This window comes from Poecile atricapillus, chromosome 19 (genome assembly GCF_030490865.1).
Source record: "Poecile atricapillus isolate bPoeAtr1 chromosome 19, bPoeAtr1.hap1, whole genome shotgun sequence".
Classification (NCBI taxonomy): Eukaryota; Metazoa; Chordata; class Aves; order Passeriformes; family Paridae; genus Poecile; species Poecile atricapillus.
Genome location: NC_081267.1, coordinates 3999050 through 4013243, shown reverse-complemented (window position 1 = coordinate 4013243; position 14194 = coordinate 3999050). Strand labels below are relative to the sequence as shown.

General features: G+C 46.7%; 1 protein-coding gene and 1 pseudogene across 1 annotated transcript; one reads left to right on the top strand and one right to left on the bottom strand.

Annotated features, from left to right (window-relative positions):
- Positions 1 to 14194, top strand: part of LOC131586325 (uncharacterized) — a 1027770-nt pseudogene that overhangs the window by 78584 nt on the left and 934992 nt on the right.
- LOC131586222 (olfactory receptor 14J1-like) lies at positions 320 to 1252 on the bottom strand. Its single transcript, XM_058853119.1, has one exon. It carries the CDS (start codon positions 1250 to 1252, stop codon positions 320 to 322), a length of 933 nt encoding a protein of 310 aa, XP_058709102.1.

The window sequence follows — 14194 nt, the reverse complement described above, 5'->3', positions numbered from 1 at the left end:
GATCTGCCCCCAGCTCTGCACACAGACACTGCTGCTGCAGCTCCAGAGAAGGGAACAAAAGGGGGATCTCTGGTGAAAACTTTGCTGGGTGATTCTTTAGTTCATTTAAAACCACCAAAAGCACAGCCCCTCATGGACACAGTGTGTGGGCACAGGGAAGGTGGAGATAAACAAAATGAGAAATGGCACAAAACAATGACATTTTATTGAAGACAATTTTAAAACATAAAACTAAAAAAAAGAACCTCCTAAATGAAACCACCAAGAAGTATCAAAGATAATTTTTATTACAAGTTATTAGCAGGAACTGGCCAGCAGTTTAATGTTTCTGAAATGATCCAGTCATCAGTGTCCACACTGCAGCCTTGAGCTCCTGGTTCCTCAGGCTGTAGATGAGGGGGTTCAGGACTGGAGGCACCACCGAGTACAGAACTGGAACTGCCAGATCCAGGGATGGGGAGGAGATGGAGGGGGGCTTCAAGTAGGCAAATGAGGCAGTGCTGATAAACAGGGAAACCACAGCCAGGTGAGGGAGGCAGGTGGAAAAGGCTTTGTGCCGTCCCTGCTCAGAGGGGATCCTCAGCACAGCCCTGAAGATCTGCACATAGGAGAAAACAATGAACACAAAACAACCAAGTACCAAACAGGCACTGACTGCAATGAGCCCAAGTTCTCTAGTGTAGGAATTGGAGCAGGAGAGCTTGAGGATCTGTGGGATTTCACAGAAAAACTGGCCCAGGGCATTACCCTGGCACAGGGGCAGGGAAAATGTATTGGCTGTGTGCAGCAGTGAATAGAGAAAGCCACTGGCCCAGGCAGCTGCTGCCATGTGGGCACAAGCTCTGCTGCCCAGGAGGGTCCCGTAGTGCAGGGGTTTGCAGATGGACACGTAGCGGTCGTAGCACATGATGGTCAGGAGGAAATGCTCTGTTGCAGCACAGAAAACCAAAAAAAATACTTGGGCAGCACATCCTGTGTAGGAGATGTCTCTGGTGTCCCAGAGGGAATTGTGCATGGCTTTGGGCACAGTGGTGCAGATGGAGCCCAGGTCAGTGAGGGCCAGGTTGAGCAGGAAGAAGAACATGGGGCTGTGCAGGTGGTGGCTGCAGGCTACGGCGCTGATGATGAGGCCGTTGCCCAGGAGGGCAGCCAGGGAGATGCCCAGGAAGAGGCAGAAGTGCAGGAGCTGCAGCTGCCGCGTGTCTGCCAATGCCAGCAGGAGGAAGTGGCTGATGGAGCTGCTGTTGGACATTTGCTGTGGCTGCACATGGGGACCTGTTCATGGACAAAGGACAGTGACAAGTCAGGAGAGGCTGCTTTGATCCAAACCTGGGCCATTCCCTGTATGTGGGTACGGAGGAGCCCGCTGGGCCCCAGATACTGGCCCTCCCCTGGAGAGGAGATACTTCTCTGTAAGAGCGACACAATGTTGCTCCCAGGGGTCTTTGAGTTAGTTATGTTAAACTGTTGTGTTTCATTGGTGTTCCCCCTGCTGTCCCACCCCGATACAGGTATCTCGGGCTTCCCCCCGCCCCTCTCCTTCCCCATAAATATCCCGGGTTTTCCTCTGTTCGGGAGATTCGCTGTTACCGGCACCCTTTGCCGAAGCTTTGCCTGAATAAAGGCTTGTGCCTTGGTGGAACGCTGGACCAACTGTCTCGTCCCTGCTTCCTGTGTTGCCTGCCCGCCGCTGCTGCCGAGCTGAGCTGAGCTGGAATCACTATACTATTACTGAGCTGAGCTGGAATCACTATACTATTACTGAGCTGAGCTGGAATCACTCGACTGCTCGAAGCTGCTCGCATGCGCTTCGGGCCAGCCTTTTTCAAGGCTGCTTCTGGAGAAGTCGCGGTGCTCCGGGCTTTCCACCGCCGCGGCAAGTGGCGACCAACGTGGGGGCTTTGAAGAAGCCCTGAAGAAGCGTCCGCCTGCACCTTCAGCTGTGAGGCGAGCCGCCGTTGGAGCCGCCGCCCCTCGAGGAAGCTTGCTTGCGTTCTAGCAAGAAGCGATCCAAGAGGCTGCGACCGGGACCCTCGCTGACCATCTGGGGCAAGGAAGAGCCCCTGAGGACCGGCCGCCCAGGTGACCACCCGCCCAGCAGCTTTGTTTTCGCCCGCCGGCATCTGCCGAAGAGAAATTGTAAGTGTATCCCGTGAAAGGTTTTTTTTTTCTTCGGGCTTTTTTTTCTTTTTTTTTTTGCTGTTTTACTGCTGGGTGGGGAGTGAAAAAGGATGGGGAATGAGTCCTCTGTATTGAGGCTGACCCCACCTGAGAGGGACTTTTATATCCAAGTTGTAACTACCTTAAAAGCGGGAAATTTTAAGTTTTCTAAAGGAGATTTAAAAAGATTTATTCATTGGGTTTTTAAACATTTTAAGATTAATTCAGACTCTGCTAAATCAGGAATTTTTTGGGATAATGTGGGGAGAAAGTTATATACAGTTCAAGCTAAAGGGGATTTTTCTGTTGCAAAGTTTTTTCCTGTGTTTCAAAATATTATTTTCTCATTGGAAAAAGAGGGAAAAAAAGAAGAGGGAGTTTTGGGTCCCCAGTTAAATCCCCCAACCCCGTCAGCCCCTCCAGGTGTCCCTGAACCCCTTTCCCTGCCTGAGAGCCAGTCGGCGGGTGGACATTGCCCCCGGGCACAGGGCTGCTGCCGTCTCCCTGACACCCCCCTACCGTCTCTCTACCCGCACCAGGGTAGCAATGGCCATGCCGCTCTGGGTCTTTCCCCTACCCTCTCTCCCATGCCCTCACACCCGGTTGTGTCCCCCCCAGTTCCTAGCGTTAGCACAGATGGCGCCGGCAGTGTGGCCAGCCCCGCCATTTTGTCCCACTCCCACCCCGGTTTTCCCGCCCTCGATGCCCAAAATGGCCACTTTCCCGCCTTCACCCCTTCTCTTCCTGCCGCGTCCTGCGGCTCCTCCCCCCCCACTGCGTTGTTGGGTGTAACCGTGTCGGGCCCTCCCCCATCCATCGGGAAACCCCTCCCCGTCGCGGGCCCCGCTCCTGTCCCTTTGTGCCGGGGCCCCGTCCCCAGCGGCGCTCCCGCTCCAGGGTCCCAGTGCCCCGGAGGTCGGGACGGCTCCGGCCGGAGCGGGGCCACCCCCGCTTCCCCACGCAGCCACAAAAGGGTCAGCTCTAGACACCTGAGCCGGCCCCGCGCTGCCACCAAGCACCCCCCATCTCCACTAGGAGATGAGAGCAGTGAATCTTCTTATTCAGACTCTGAGTATGAAGATCACTGGGCTGAGGTGCAGAGGGAAGCCACACGGGCGGGGAACTCAGCTCTGTCCCAGAAAATACTTGCCTTTCCTGTAATAATGAGGAGAGACAGGACAGGGGCACAGGTTGCTGCATGGGAGTCCCTTCACTATAGGGAACTGCAGGAACTTTGCAAAGCTGCCGAGGAACATGGCAGGAGTTCACATTTTTTTAAACACTTGTTGGAAGCCTCCTTCTCTGCCCACGTCATGGTCCCTCATGACATCAAAAATATTATGAACTGCCTCCTCTCTCCAGCAGAATACATGTTGTGGGAGAGGCAGTGGAAAAAACATTTAAAGCAATTGGCAGATGTTTATGCAAGGGATGCTAACAGACCCAATTTTACTTTAGAGCAATTAGCAGGAGAAGGAGATTTCCAAAAGCCCCGAGATCAGGCCAGGGATTTGCCTGAAGCAGCTTTACAAGATATAGCTAATGCTGCCAAGATATCTCTTTTTACCACCCCTGATGATAAAGTGCCAACGCAGTGCTTCACTAATATTAAGCAGGGGGCAACTGAGTCTTTTATTAAGTATATTGATAAGTTAAAAATAGCCATTGAAAAGCAGATAGAGAGCCCTCAGGCACAAAAGGAATTATTAGTAAAAATAGCAATGGCCAATGCTAATCAGGAGTGCAAAGCAGTTTTGCGAGCCCTCCCTCTGGACCCCGAACCAACCATAGATCAGATGGTTGAAGCCTGCACCAAACACTCCTCTGCCTCAAGTGAGAATACAGTGGCACTTGCAGTGGCTAAAGGAGTGGCAGAGGCGATATCTGGAGCTTATGCTGCAAACCCCAATGGAAATTGTTGTTTTAATTGTGGTGAGCCTGGACACTTTTTCAAAGACTGTCCGGAGAGACATTCGATACAACCGCCAGCCCACCAACAGTTCCCCAGACAGAACTGGCATTCGGGAAACTTCAAGCAGAGCGCGGGACGGCCCCGCGCTTCGACATCAAATCAAATGCCGCACCGCTCCACCCCTCCTGCCAAACCCACCATCCTGCCTCCACGGGGGCCCCAATATTAAGCCCAGCAGGTGGAGCGCCTCAGATGGGAACTCGGCATCAACTGGTAACTAGACTCTCTTTACATATGAAAGGTGACTGTGTTTACAAAGTCCCCACAGGGAAACATGGACCACCAGGCGGTCCCTCTAACATCTTAATACTTGGGGATCCAACTAACTGTCCAGGACAAATTCAGACTGTTCCTGAAGTCCAGACTGTATACCCTGGAGATGAAATTTCCATCTCTTTGGCCTGCATAGACCCTCCTTATTATTTAAAGGAACAGACTCCTGTGGCACAGGCCTTTTTACTTCCTAGTGACTGCCCAGATCATGTTCCCCTCAACCCCAGTGCTATGTGGACTCAGGTTGTGGGCTCCTGCAAACCCATTGTGGACTGTAGCCTGTTTTGTTATGGGGAAAGGATTCAGCGCCCAGGAATGCTAGACACTGGAGCAGATGTTACCATCATCGCCCGCTCCGAGTGGCCAGACAATTGGGAATTACAACCTGTAGCAGGCATGATTTCAGGAATTGGAGGGATGACAGCCTCCATGAGGAGCAAACGGAATATTGTTATCGAAGGACCTGAGGGACAAATGGCAACCATCAGGCCATTTGTGGTGAGAGCACCAATCACCCTCTGGGGACGGGATCTCCTGTCCCAATGGGGGGCTTCTCTGAGGATTCCCAGCAGGGATTTTTAGTGGGGGTCACTGAGAAGCGCGCCATGCCTACCACCCCCCAACTCACCTGGAAACAGCACCATCCAGTGTGGGTTGATCAGTGGCCCCTATCTGAGACCAAACTGCGCGCACTGGAAGCTCTCGTAGAAGAGCAGCTTGCCAAGGGCCACATCACTGAGACCAATAGCCCTTGGAACTCCCCTGTCTTTGTCCTACGCAAACCAGGCAAAGACAGGTGGAGACTCCTTCAGGACCTCAGGAAAATCAATGATGTTATTGAAGACATGGGCCCCCTCCAGCCTGGCATGCCCTCCCCTTCAATGCTCCCCCGAGATTGGAAGCTGGCTGTCATTGACATCAAGGACTGTTTTTTCAACATACCACTCCATCCTCAGGACGCCCCCAGATTTGCATTCTCGGTTCCCTCTCCAAACAGACAAGCACCTTTAAAAAGATACCATTGGCTAGTCCTTCCTCAAGGGATGAAAAATTCTCCTACCATCTGCCAATGGTACGTGGCCCGCATCCTGTCACCTGTGAGGACCCTGTTCCCAGATGCCGTCATCCTCCACTACATGGATGACATCCTGGTTTGTGCTGCTGACGATGACTATCTGCACCGGACTTTACAAAAAACTATCCAGACGATCGAAGACGCTGGATTTGAGATCCGTGAGGACAAGATCCAGCACACCTGCCCGTGGACCTACCTGGGACTCCAGATCCGTGAGCGGACCATCGTGCCCCAGCAGCTGAGCATCAAAGATGACCCCAAGACCCTGCGGGACTTGCATCAGCTCTGTGGGTCCATCAACTGGATACGCCCTCTGCTTGGGGTAACAACAGAAGTCCTTGCACCCCTCTTCAACCTGCTCCGTGGCAGTGAGGCCCTCGATTCACCACGCTCCCTCACACCAGAGGCTCGAGAATCCATCACCAAGGTCCAGGAAGCCCTGTCTTCACGGCAAGCCCACCGGTATGAGCCCAGCCTGCCCTTCCAGCTGGTTGTCCTGGGTAAGGCCCCGCGCTTACACGCACTCATCTTTCAATGGGACACTGCATTGAAGGATCCTCTCCTTATCATCGAGTGGATCTTTACACATAACCAGCCCACTAAGACTATCACCACTCCACAAGAAATCATGGCTGAACTCATTAAAAGAGCTAGAGTCCGTCTCCGCACTCTTGCAGCCTGTGAGTTCACCTGCATCTTCCTCCCATTGGCAACTGGAAGTTTGGAGCCTTTGCTCCAAACCAATGAGAGCCTTCAGTTCGCTCTCGATAGCTATTCAGGCCAAATTTGTATACACCCACCTGGCCACAGACTTTTCAAAACCACATTTAATTTGGTCCCCAAATCATTACAGAGCAAAACACCGCTCCAGGCCCTGACGGTTTTCACAGATGGCTCAGGGAAATCCCACAAGTCAGTCATGACTTGGAAGGACCCCAGGACACAGAAATGGGAGTCTGATGTCCAAGTGGTCGAGGGATCACCACAGATTGCTGAATTAGCAGCTGTTGTCAGAGCTTTTGAGAAATTCCAAGAACCTTTCAACCTGGTGACTGATTCGGCTTATGTGGCTGGAATAGCTATGAGAGCAGAACATGCATTTCTGAAAGAAGTCTCTAACCCAAATTTATACAAATTGCTTTCTGAATTAGTATATCTTATCTCTCACAGAAAGCAACCTTACTATGTCATGCATGTGAGGGCACACACTGACCTCCCAAGTGCCATTGCCGAAGGAAACAGGAGGGCAGACGCCTTAGCCATGTCTGCTGGAGCAGCCAATGTCCCTGACATTTTCGCACAAGCGAAATTGTCCCACCAGTTCTTCCACCAAAATGTGCCTGCACTGATGAGAATGTTCAGACTACCCAGAGACCAGGCTAGGGCAATAGTTGCCACCTGTCCTAATTGCCAATCGTTCCAAATACCTGTCGTTAACTCCGGGGTTAACCCCCGAGGACTTAACAGCTGCCAGATATGGCAAACTGATGTCACTCATGTCCCATCCTTCGGGAGAGTCAAATACGTACATGTCTCCGTAGACACCTTCTCTGGTGCAGTGTTTGCCTCAGCCCATGCAGGAGAAAATGCCAAGCACACCATCCGACATTTTCTCCTTGCTTTTGCTACCCTGGGAGTCCCAGAACAAATTAAAACAGACAATGGACCTGCTTACACCTCTCACAAACTAAGAGACTTTTTCAATGAGTGGGGGGTGAAACACACCACGGGCATTCCTCATTCCCCTACAGGGCAATCAATAGTAGAGAGAACCCATCAAAACCTAAAAAGAGTCCTTGATCACCAGCGGGGAGGAACAGAGATCATTCCTCCCATTGAGAGGCTCTGTAAGGCTCTATATGTCATGAACTTTCTAAATTGCTCGCCTACAGAGCCTGACCCCCCTGTAATTCGGCACTTCTCTAACTCAACTCATGCCAAACTCACAGAGAAGCCGCCGGTGCTGATCAAGGATCCTGAATCACAACGGACATCAGGACCCTTCCCATTGATTACCTGGGGGAGAGGGTATGCGTGTGTGTCCACACCATCAGGACCTAAGTGGCTCCCAGGGAAAAATGTAAAACCTTACTTAGGCCCTACAAACCCTGCACCAGATTCAGAACTTTCAAAGTCTCCTGAGACCCACACAGGTCCAGAAAAACAGCAGCCCACTGCAGCCTGGAAGCGGAGACGTCGTCGGAGTCCACAGAACCGACCTGCCACCAGACCAACAACCAGACAGAGGCCAAACCGTCCTGCTACCAGAGCTGCAACGAGACGACTGCCAACGTCACGCCTGACACCGTGACAGTACACAAGTCTTCTTAACTCCCTCCCCCTTCCCCTTCTTGCCCTCGTTGCCCAGCCCAAATTGCCAGCTTACACCCAAGTGCACCTCTGCTGCTGCTGGTGTCGAGTCTTGTGTCCCCAATACACAGAATAACCTTGCTTATAATTGTTTAGTTTTTTTGTTTTTGTTTTTTTTTAAAGAGGGGGGAGACGGGAGAGGAAAGGGAGAAAGAAAATAGCTCCCCCCCCCTCCAAAAATTAGAGCTAATCTTCTATGTCCTGTTGTAGAAAATGGAGAGCAAAACCATCCTTGAGTTCCTGATGTCCCTGATTATCTGGATGCTCCTGAAAACATCAGCTGTGGATGCCTGGCTAGTAGCACAGCCCCAGGAGAACGTGTGGATCACCCTCGCAAAGACACTCCAACAAGACCACATGTGTTTGTCCATGGGCAGTGCCACCAACCCTCTAGACTTTTTGCTCCTGGCCCATGGACACGGCTGCGAGGAGTTTGACGGACTGTGCTGCTTTGACCTCTCCAGCCCCAGTGAAGGCATCCACGCCTGCATCCAGAGACTCCAACACACGGTCCAGGAACTCCAAACTGAAAAGGAGCCCCAGTGGCTTGAGGACCTTTTTGGGAACTAAGGGCTCAAAGGATGGGTTGCCTCCCTCCTCAAAAATTTTTTTCTTGAGTTTTCCTAGTTGTTATTATCTTCCTAAGTATGTTTTCATGTTTTAAGAAGCTATCAGCTAACTCTCTAGGGGATGCCTTTTTAATAAATAAAGAAGTGGGAGTTGTGGGTGCGGAGGAGCCCGCTGGGCCCGAGATACTGGCCCTCCCCTGGAGAGGAGATACTTCTCTGTAAGAGCGACACAATGTCACTCCCAGGGGTCTTTGAGTTAGTTATGTTAAACTGTTGTGTTTCATTGGTGTTCCCCCCCTGCTGTCCCACCCCGATACAGGTATCTGGGGCTTGCCCCCGCCCCTCTCCTTCCCCATAAATATCCCGGGTTTTCCTCTGTTCGGGAGATTCGCTGTTACCGGCACCCTTTGCCGAAGCTTTGCCTGAAAAAAGGCTTGTGCCTCGGTGGAACGCTGGACCAGCTGTCTCGTCCCTGCTTCCTGTGTTGCCTGCCGCCGCTGCTGCCGAGCTGAGCTGAGCTGAGCTGAAATCACTATACTATTACTGAGCTGAGCTAGAATCACTCGACTGCTCGAAGCTGCTCGCATGCGCTTTGGGCCAGCCTTTTTCAAGGCTGCTTCTGGAGAAGTCGCGGTGTTCCGGGCTTTCCACCGCCGCGGCACATGTCTCCTTAAAATCCCTCAAAATTCCCACAAAATCTCCTCATTATCCCACAAAATTCAAGAAAAATCCCACAAAATTGCAGAAAAATCCCATACAATTCCCTAAATGTTCTCAAAACCCCACCAAATTCCAGTCACATCCCACAAAACCCCCACAAATTTCCACAAAACCTAAGAAAATACCTCAAAATCCTTCATGTCTGCTCAAAATCCCTCAAAATTCCCACAAAATCTCCTCAATATCCTCCAAAATTCAAGAAAAATCCCAAAAAATTGCAGAAAAATCCCACACGATTCCCTAAATGTTTTGAAATCACTACCAAATTCCAGAAACAGCCCACAAAATCTCCACAAATTTCCAAAACAGCTAAGAAAAATCCCTCTCAATTTTTCAAGTCTCCACAAAATCCCGCAGAATTGCAGAAAAGTCCCACAAAATTGCAGCAATCTTCTCAAAACCTCACCAAATTCCAGTAACATCCCACCAAATCACCACAAATTTCCAAAAAATCTAAGATAAATCCCACAAAATTCTTCAAGTGTCCTCAAAATCCCACAACATTTCAGAACAAAATCCCACACAATTGCCTACATTTTCTGAAAACCCTACCAAATTCCAGAAACATCTCAAAAAATCCCCTGAATATCCTAAAAAATCAAGAAAAATCACACAACATTCCACAAAATCCAACAAAATTGCAGAAATCTTCTAAAAACACCAACAAATTCCAGTAATATCCCATCAAATCCCCAATAATTTCCACAAAATCTAAGAAAATACCTCAAAATTCTTCATGTCACCTCCAAATCCCACAAAATTCCACAAAACTCCCACAAAATCTTCTCAATATCCTACAAAATTCAAGAAAAATCCCAACAAATTGCAGAAAAATCCCACACAGTTCATTAAATGTTTTGAAACCCCCTGCAAATTCCAGAAGCACCCAACCTAATCTCCACAAAATACCACAAAATCTAAGAAAAATCTCTCAAAATTCTTCAAGTCCCCACAAAATCCCACATAATTCAAGAAAAATCCCACAGAGTTCCCTAAATGTTCTCAAAACCCTACCAGATTCCAGAAACATCCAACAAAACCCCCACTAATTTGCACAAAATCTAAGAAAATACCTCAAAATCCCACAAAACTCCCACAAAATCTCCCCAATATCCTGCAAAATTTAAGAAAAATCCAACACAATTCATTAAATGTTTTCAAAACCCTATCAAATTCCAGAAACATCCCACCAAATCTCCAAAAAATTCCACAAAATCAAGAAAAATCCCTCAAAATTGCAGAAAAATGCCACAAAATTGCAGAAATCTTCCCCAAACCTTACCATATTCCGGAAACATCCCAAAAATTCCCCACTCATTTCCACAAGATCTACGCAAATCCCTCACAATTCTTCATGTCTCCTCAAAATCATTCAGAATTCCACAAAACACCCATAAAATCACCTCAATATCCTACAAAATTCTAAAAAAATCACAAAAAGTTGCAGAAAAATCCCACACGATTCCCTAAATGTTCTGAAATCACTACCAAATTCCAGAAACATCCCACCAAATCTCCACAAAATACCACAAAATCTAAGAAAAATCCCTCAACATGCTTCAAGTCTCCACAAAATCCCACCAAATTCCAGAAAAAACTCCAACAAAATTGCAGAAAGCTTCTCAAAACCTCACCAAATTCCAGTCACATCCCACAAAACCCCCACAAATTTCCACAAAACCCAAGAAACTACCTCAAAATGCTTCATGTCTCCCCAAAATCCCTCAAAATTCCCACAAAATCTCCTCAATATCCCACAAAATTCAAGAAAAATCCCACAAAATTGCAGAAAAATCCCATACAATTCCCTAAATGTTCTCAAAACCCCACCAAATTCCAGTCACATCCCACAAAACCCCCACAAATTTCCACAAAACCTAAGAAAATACCTCAAAATCCTTCATGTCTGCTCAAAATCCCTTAAAATTCCACAAAACTCCCACAAAATCTCCTCAATATCCTCCAAAATTCAAGAAAAATCCCAAAAAATTGCAGAAAAATCACACACGATTCCCTAAATGTTTTGAAATCACTACCAAATTCCAGAAACATCCCACAAAATCTCCACAAATTTCCAAAACAGCTAAGAAAAATCCCTCTCAATTTTTCCAGTCTCCACAAAATCCCGCAGAATTGCAGAAAAGTCCAACAAAATTGCAGCAATCTTCTCAAAACCTCACCAAATTCCAGTAACATCCCACCAAATCCCTACAAATTTCCAAAAAATCTAAGATAAATCCCACAAAATTCTTCAAGTGTCCTCAAAATCCCACAACATTCAAGAAAAAAATCCCACACAATTGCCTAAATTTTCTGAAAACCCTACCAAATTCCAGAAACATCTCCAAAAATCCCCTGAATATCCTACAAAAATCAAGAAAAATCACACAAGATTCCACAAAATCCAACAAAATTGCAGAAATCTTCTCAAAACCCCAACAAATTCCAGTAACATCCCACCAAATCCCTGCTAATTTCCACAAAATCTAAGAAAATACCTCAAAATCCTTCATGCCACCTCAAAATCCCACAAAATTCCACAAAACTCCCACAAAATCTTCTCAAAATCCTACAAAATTCAAGAAAAATCCCAACAAATTGCAGAAAAATCCCACACAGTTCATTAAATGTTTTGAAAACCCCAGCAAATTCCAGAAGCATCCAACCTAATCTCCACAAAATACCACAAAATCTAAGAAAAATCTCTCAAAATTCTTCAAGTCCCCACAAAATCCCACATAATTCAAAAAAAATCCCACAAAATTGCAGAAAAATCCCATACAGTTCCCTAAATGTTCTCAAAACCCTACCAAATTCCAGAAACATCCCACAAAACCCCCACTAATTTGCACAAAATCTAAGAAAATACCTCAAAATCTTTCATGTCCCCTCAAAATCCCTCCAAATTCCACAAAACTCCCACAAAATCTCCCCAATATCCTGCAAAATTCAAGAAAAATCCAACACAATTCATTAAATGTTTTCAAAACCCTATCAAATTCCAGAAACATCCCACCAAATCTCCAGAAAATCCCACAAAATGTGAGAAAAATCCCACAAAGTTCTTCAAGTCTCCTCAAAATTCCTCAAGATTCCAGGAAAAAAATCTCACAAAATTCTCTAAACCTTCCCAAAACCCGACCAAATTCCAGAAACATCCCACCAAATCTCCAAAAAATTCCACAAAATCAAGAAAAATCCCTCAAAATTGCAGAAAAATGCCACAAAATTGCAGAAATCTTCCCCAAACCGTACCATATTCCAGAAACATCCCAAAAAATCCCCACTAATTTCCACAAGATCTAAGCAAATCTTTCACAATTCTTCATCTCTCCTCAAAATCCTTCAGAATTCCACAAAACACCCATAAAATCTCCTCAATATCCTACAAAATTCAAGAAAAATCCCCAAAAATTGCAGAAAAATCCCACACGATTCCCTAAATGCTTTGAAATCACTACCAAATTCCAGAAACATCCCACAAAATCTCCACAAAATTCCAATACAGCTAAGAAAAATCCCTCTCAATTTTTCCAGTCTCCACAAAATCCCGCAGAATTGCAGAAAAGTCCCACAAAATTGCAGAAATCTTCTCAAAACCTCACCAAATTCCAGTAACACCCCACCAAATCCCTACAAATTTCCACAAAATCTAAGAAAATATCTCAAAATTCTTCAAGTCTCTACTAAATCCCTGAAAATTGCAGAACAATCCCACACAATTGCCTAAATGTTGTGAAAAACCTACCAAATTCCAGAATCACCCAACCAAATCTCCACAAAATACCCCAAAATCAAGAAAAATTCCTCAAAATCTTTCAGCTCTACTCAAAATCCTTCAAGATTTCATAAAAATCACACAAAATATTTAAACTTTTGCAAAATCCCACAAAATTGGAAAAACATCCAATGAAATTTCAAAAAATTAAAAAAAAAATCCATAAAAATTCTCCAAACCCTATCAAATTCCAGAAACATTCCATCAAATCTCCTGAATATCCCACAAAAATAAAGAAAAATCCCACAAAATAAGAAAAAATGACCCTTCTTACACACAAAGTTCACCAAGTCATTCCCTGCATTTCTCCTTTTCACTGTCTTTCTCTCATCCACTGAGAGGTCCAGCTTATCATGTTCTGGTGCTTATCATCAACTAATTGTGCTCTTGATTTCTACCACTACAAGACATGTAGAATCATCTAAACTGAACACAGAAACAAACTCCCTCTGTCAGCCCATCTTCACATTCCAGATCACTTTCAAGATGTCCATGGGGCATTTGGAATGATGAGCTCTCCACTGCTGGCTGCAGGCTCTGGAGATTCTTTCTCCACATTCAGCCAGGCTTGTATTCCCCAACAATTCCTGGTAGCCCATCATGTTTTCTTTGGCTAGAAGAGGAACAGTGAAAACCTTACCAATGGCACAACTCCCCAGTGCACAAGGAAAAGAAAGAACAAGTTGTCAAGTTCTTCAAATATTTGTCCTGCTTTGCTGCAAGAGTTGTGCTGCATTCACAGTGTGGGAAGCCAAGAGAAGCTGCAGCTGGGGGCACATCTTGTGACAGGAGCTGTGCCTTGTTCTCCAGGACAGGTTTTTGGAAAGAACAGACAGGACTGGGGAGGAGATTCTGGGAAAATTTAAACAACTTTCTTAAGAAATGAAAATAAAATCAAAAGAAACAACCAATATGTTTTTTCCTATTTTTCTCTATTTATTTTTATGTTTCCCTTTTCCATCTTGCACTGTTTGTCCATCCCATTCATTCCAAATGGATCTCACCTCTAAGATCTGAGACTTGGCAAGTTTTAGACACTGTAAAATACCATGAGCTACACCCAGTTTGCCTTCCCCTGTTTTACTTGGAAAGCAATGCTGGAGACACAAGTGCAGTGCTTGGCTCAGGTACAAATTCTGCATTCAGGGAATGTGCTCAGACAGTGTCTGACCCTCAGCAGGGACAAGGCACAGCAGCAGCCAAGGGCACTGCTGTGCCCCTGTGCAGGAGTCAAGACTCTGGCTCTTGGCTCAACAGGGCAAAGTTCCCGTGTTTGG

Excerpts from the sequence above, each read along its gene's own strand:
- LOC131586222 (XM_058853119.1), bottom strand. The coding sequence starts at position 1,252 with ATGTCCAACAGCAGCTCCATCAGCCACTTCCTCCTGCTGGCATTGGCA.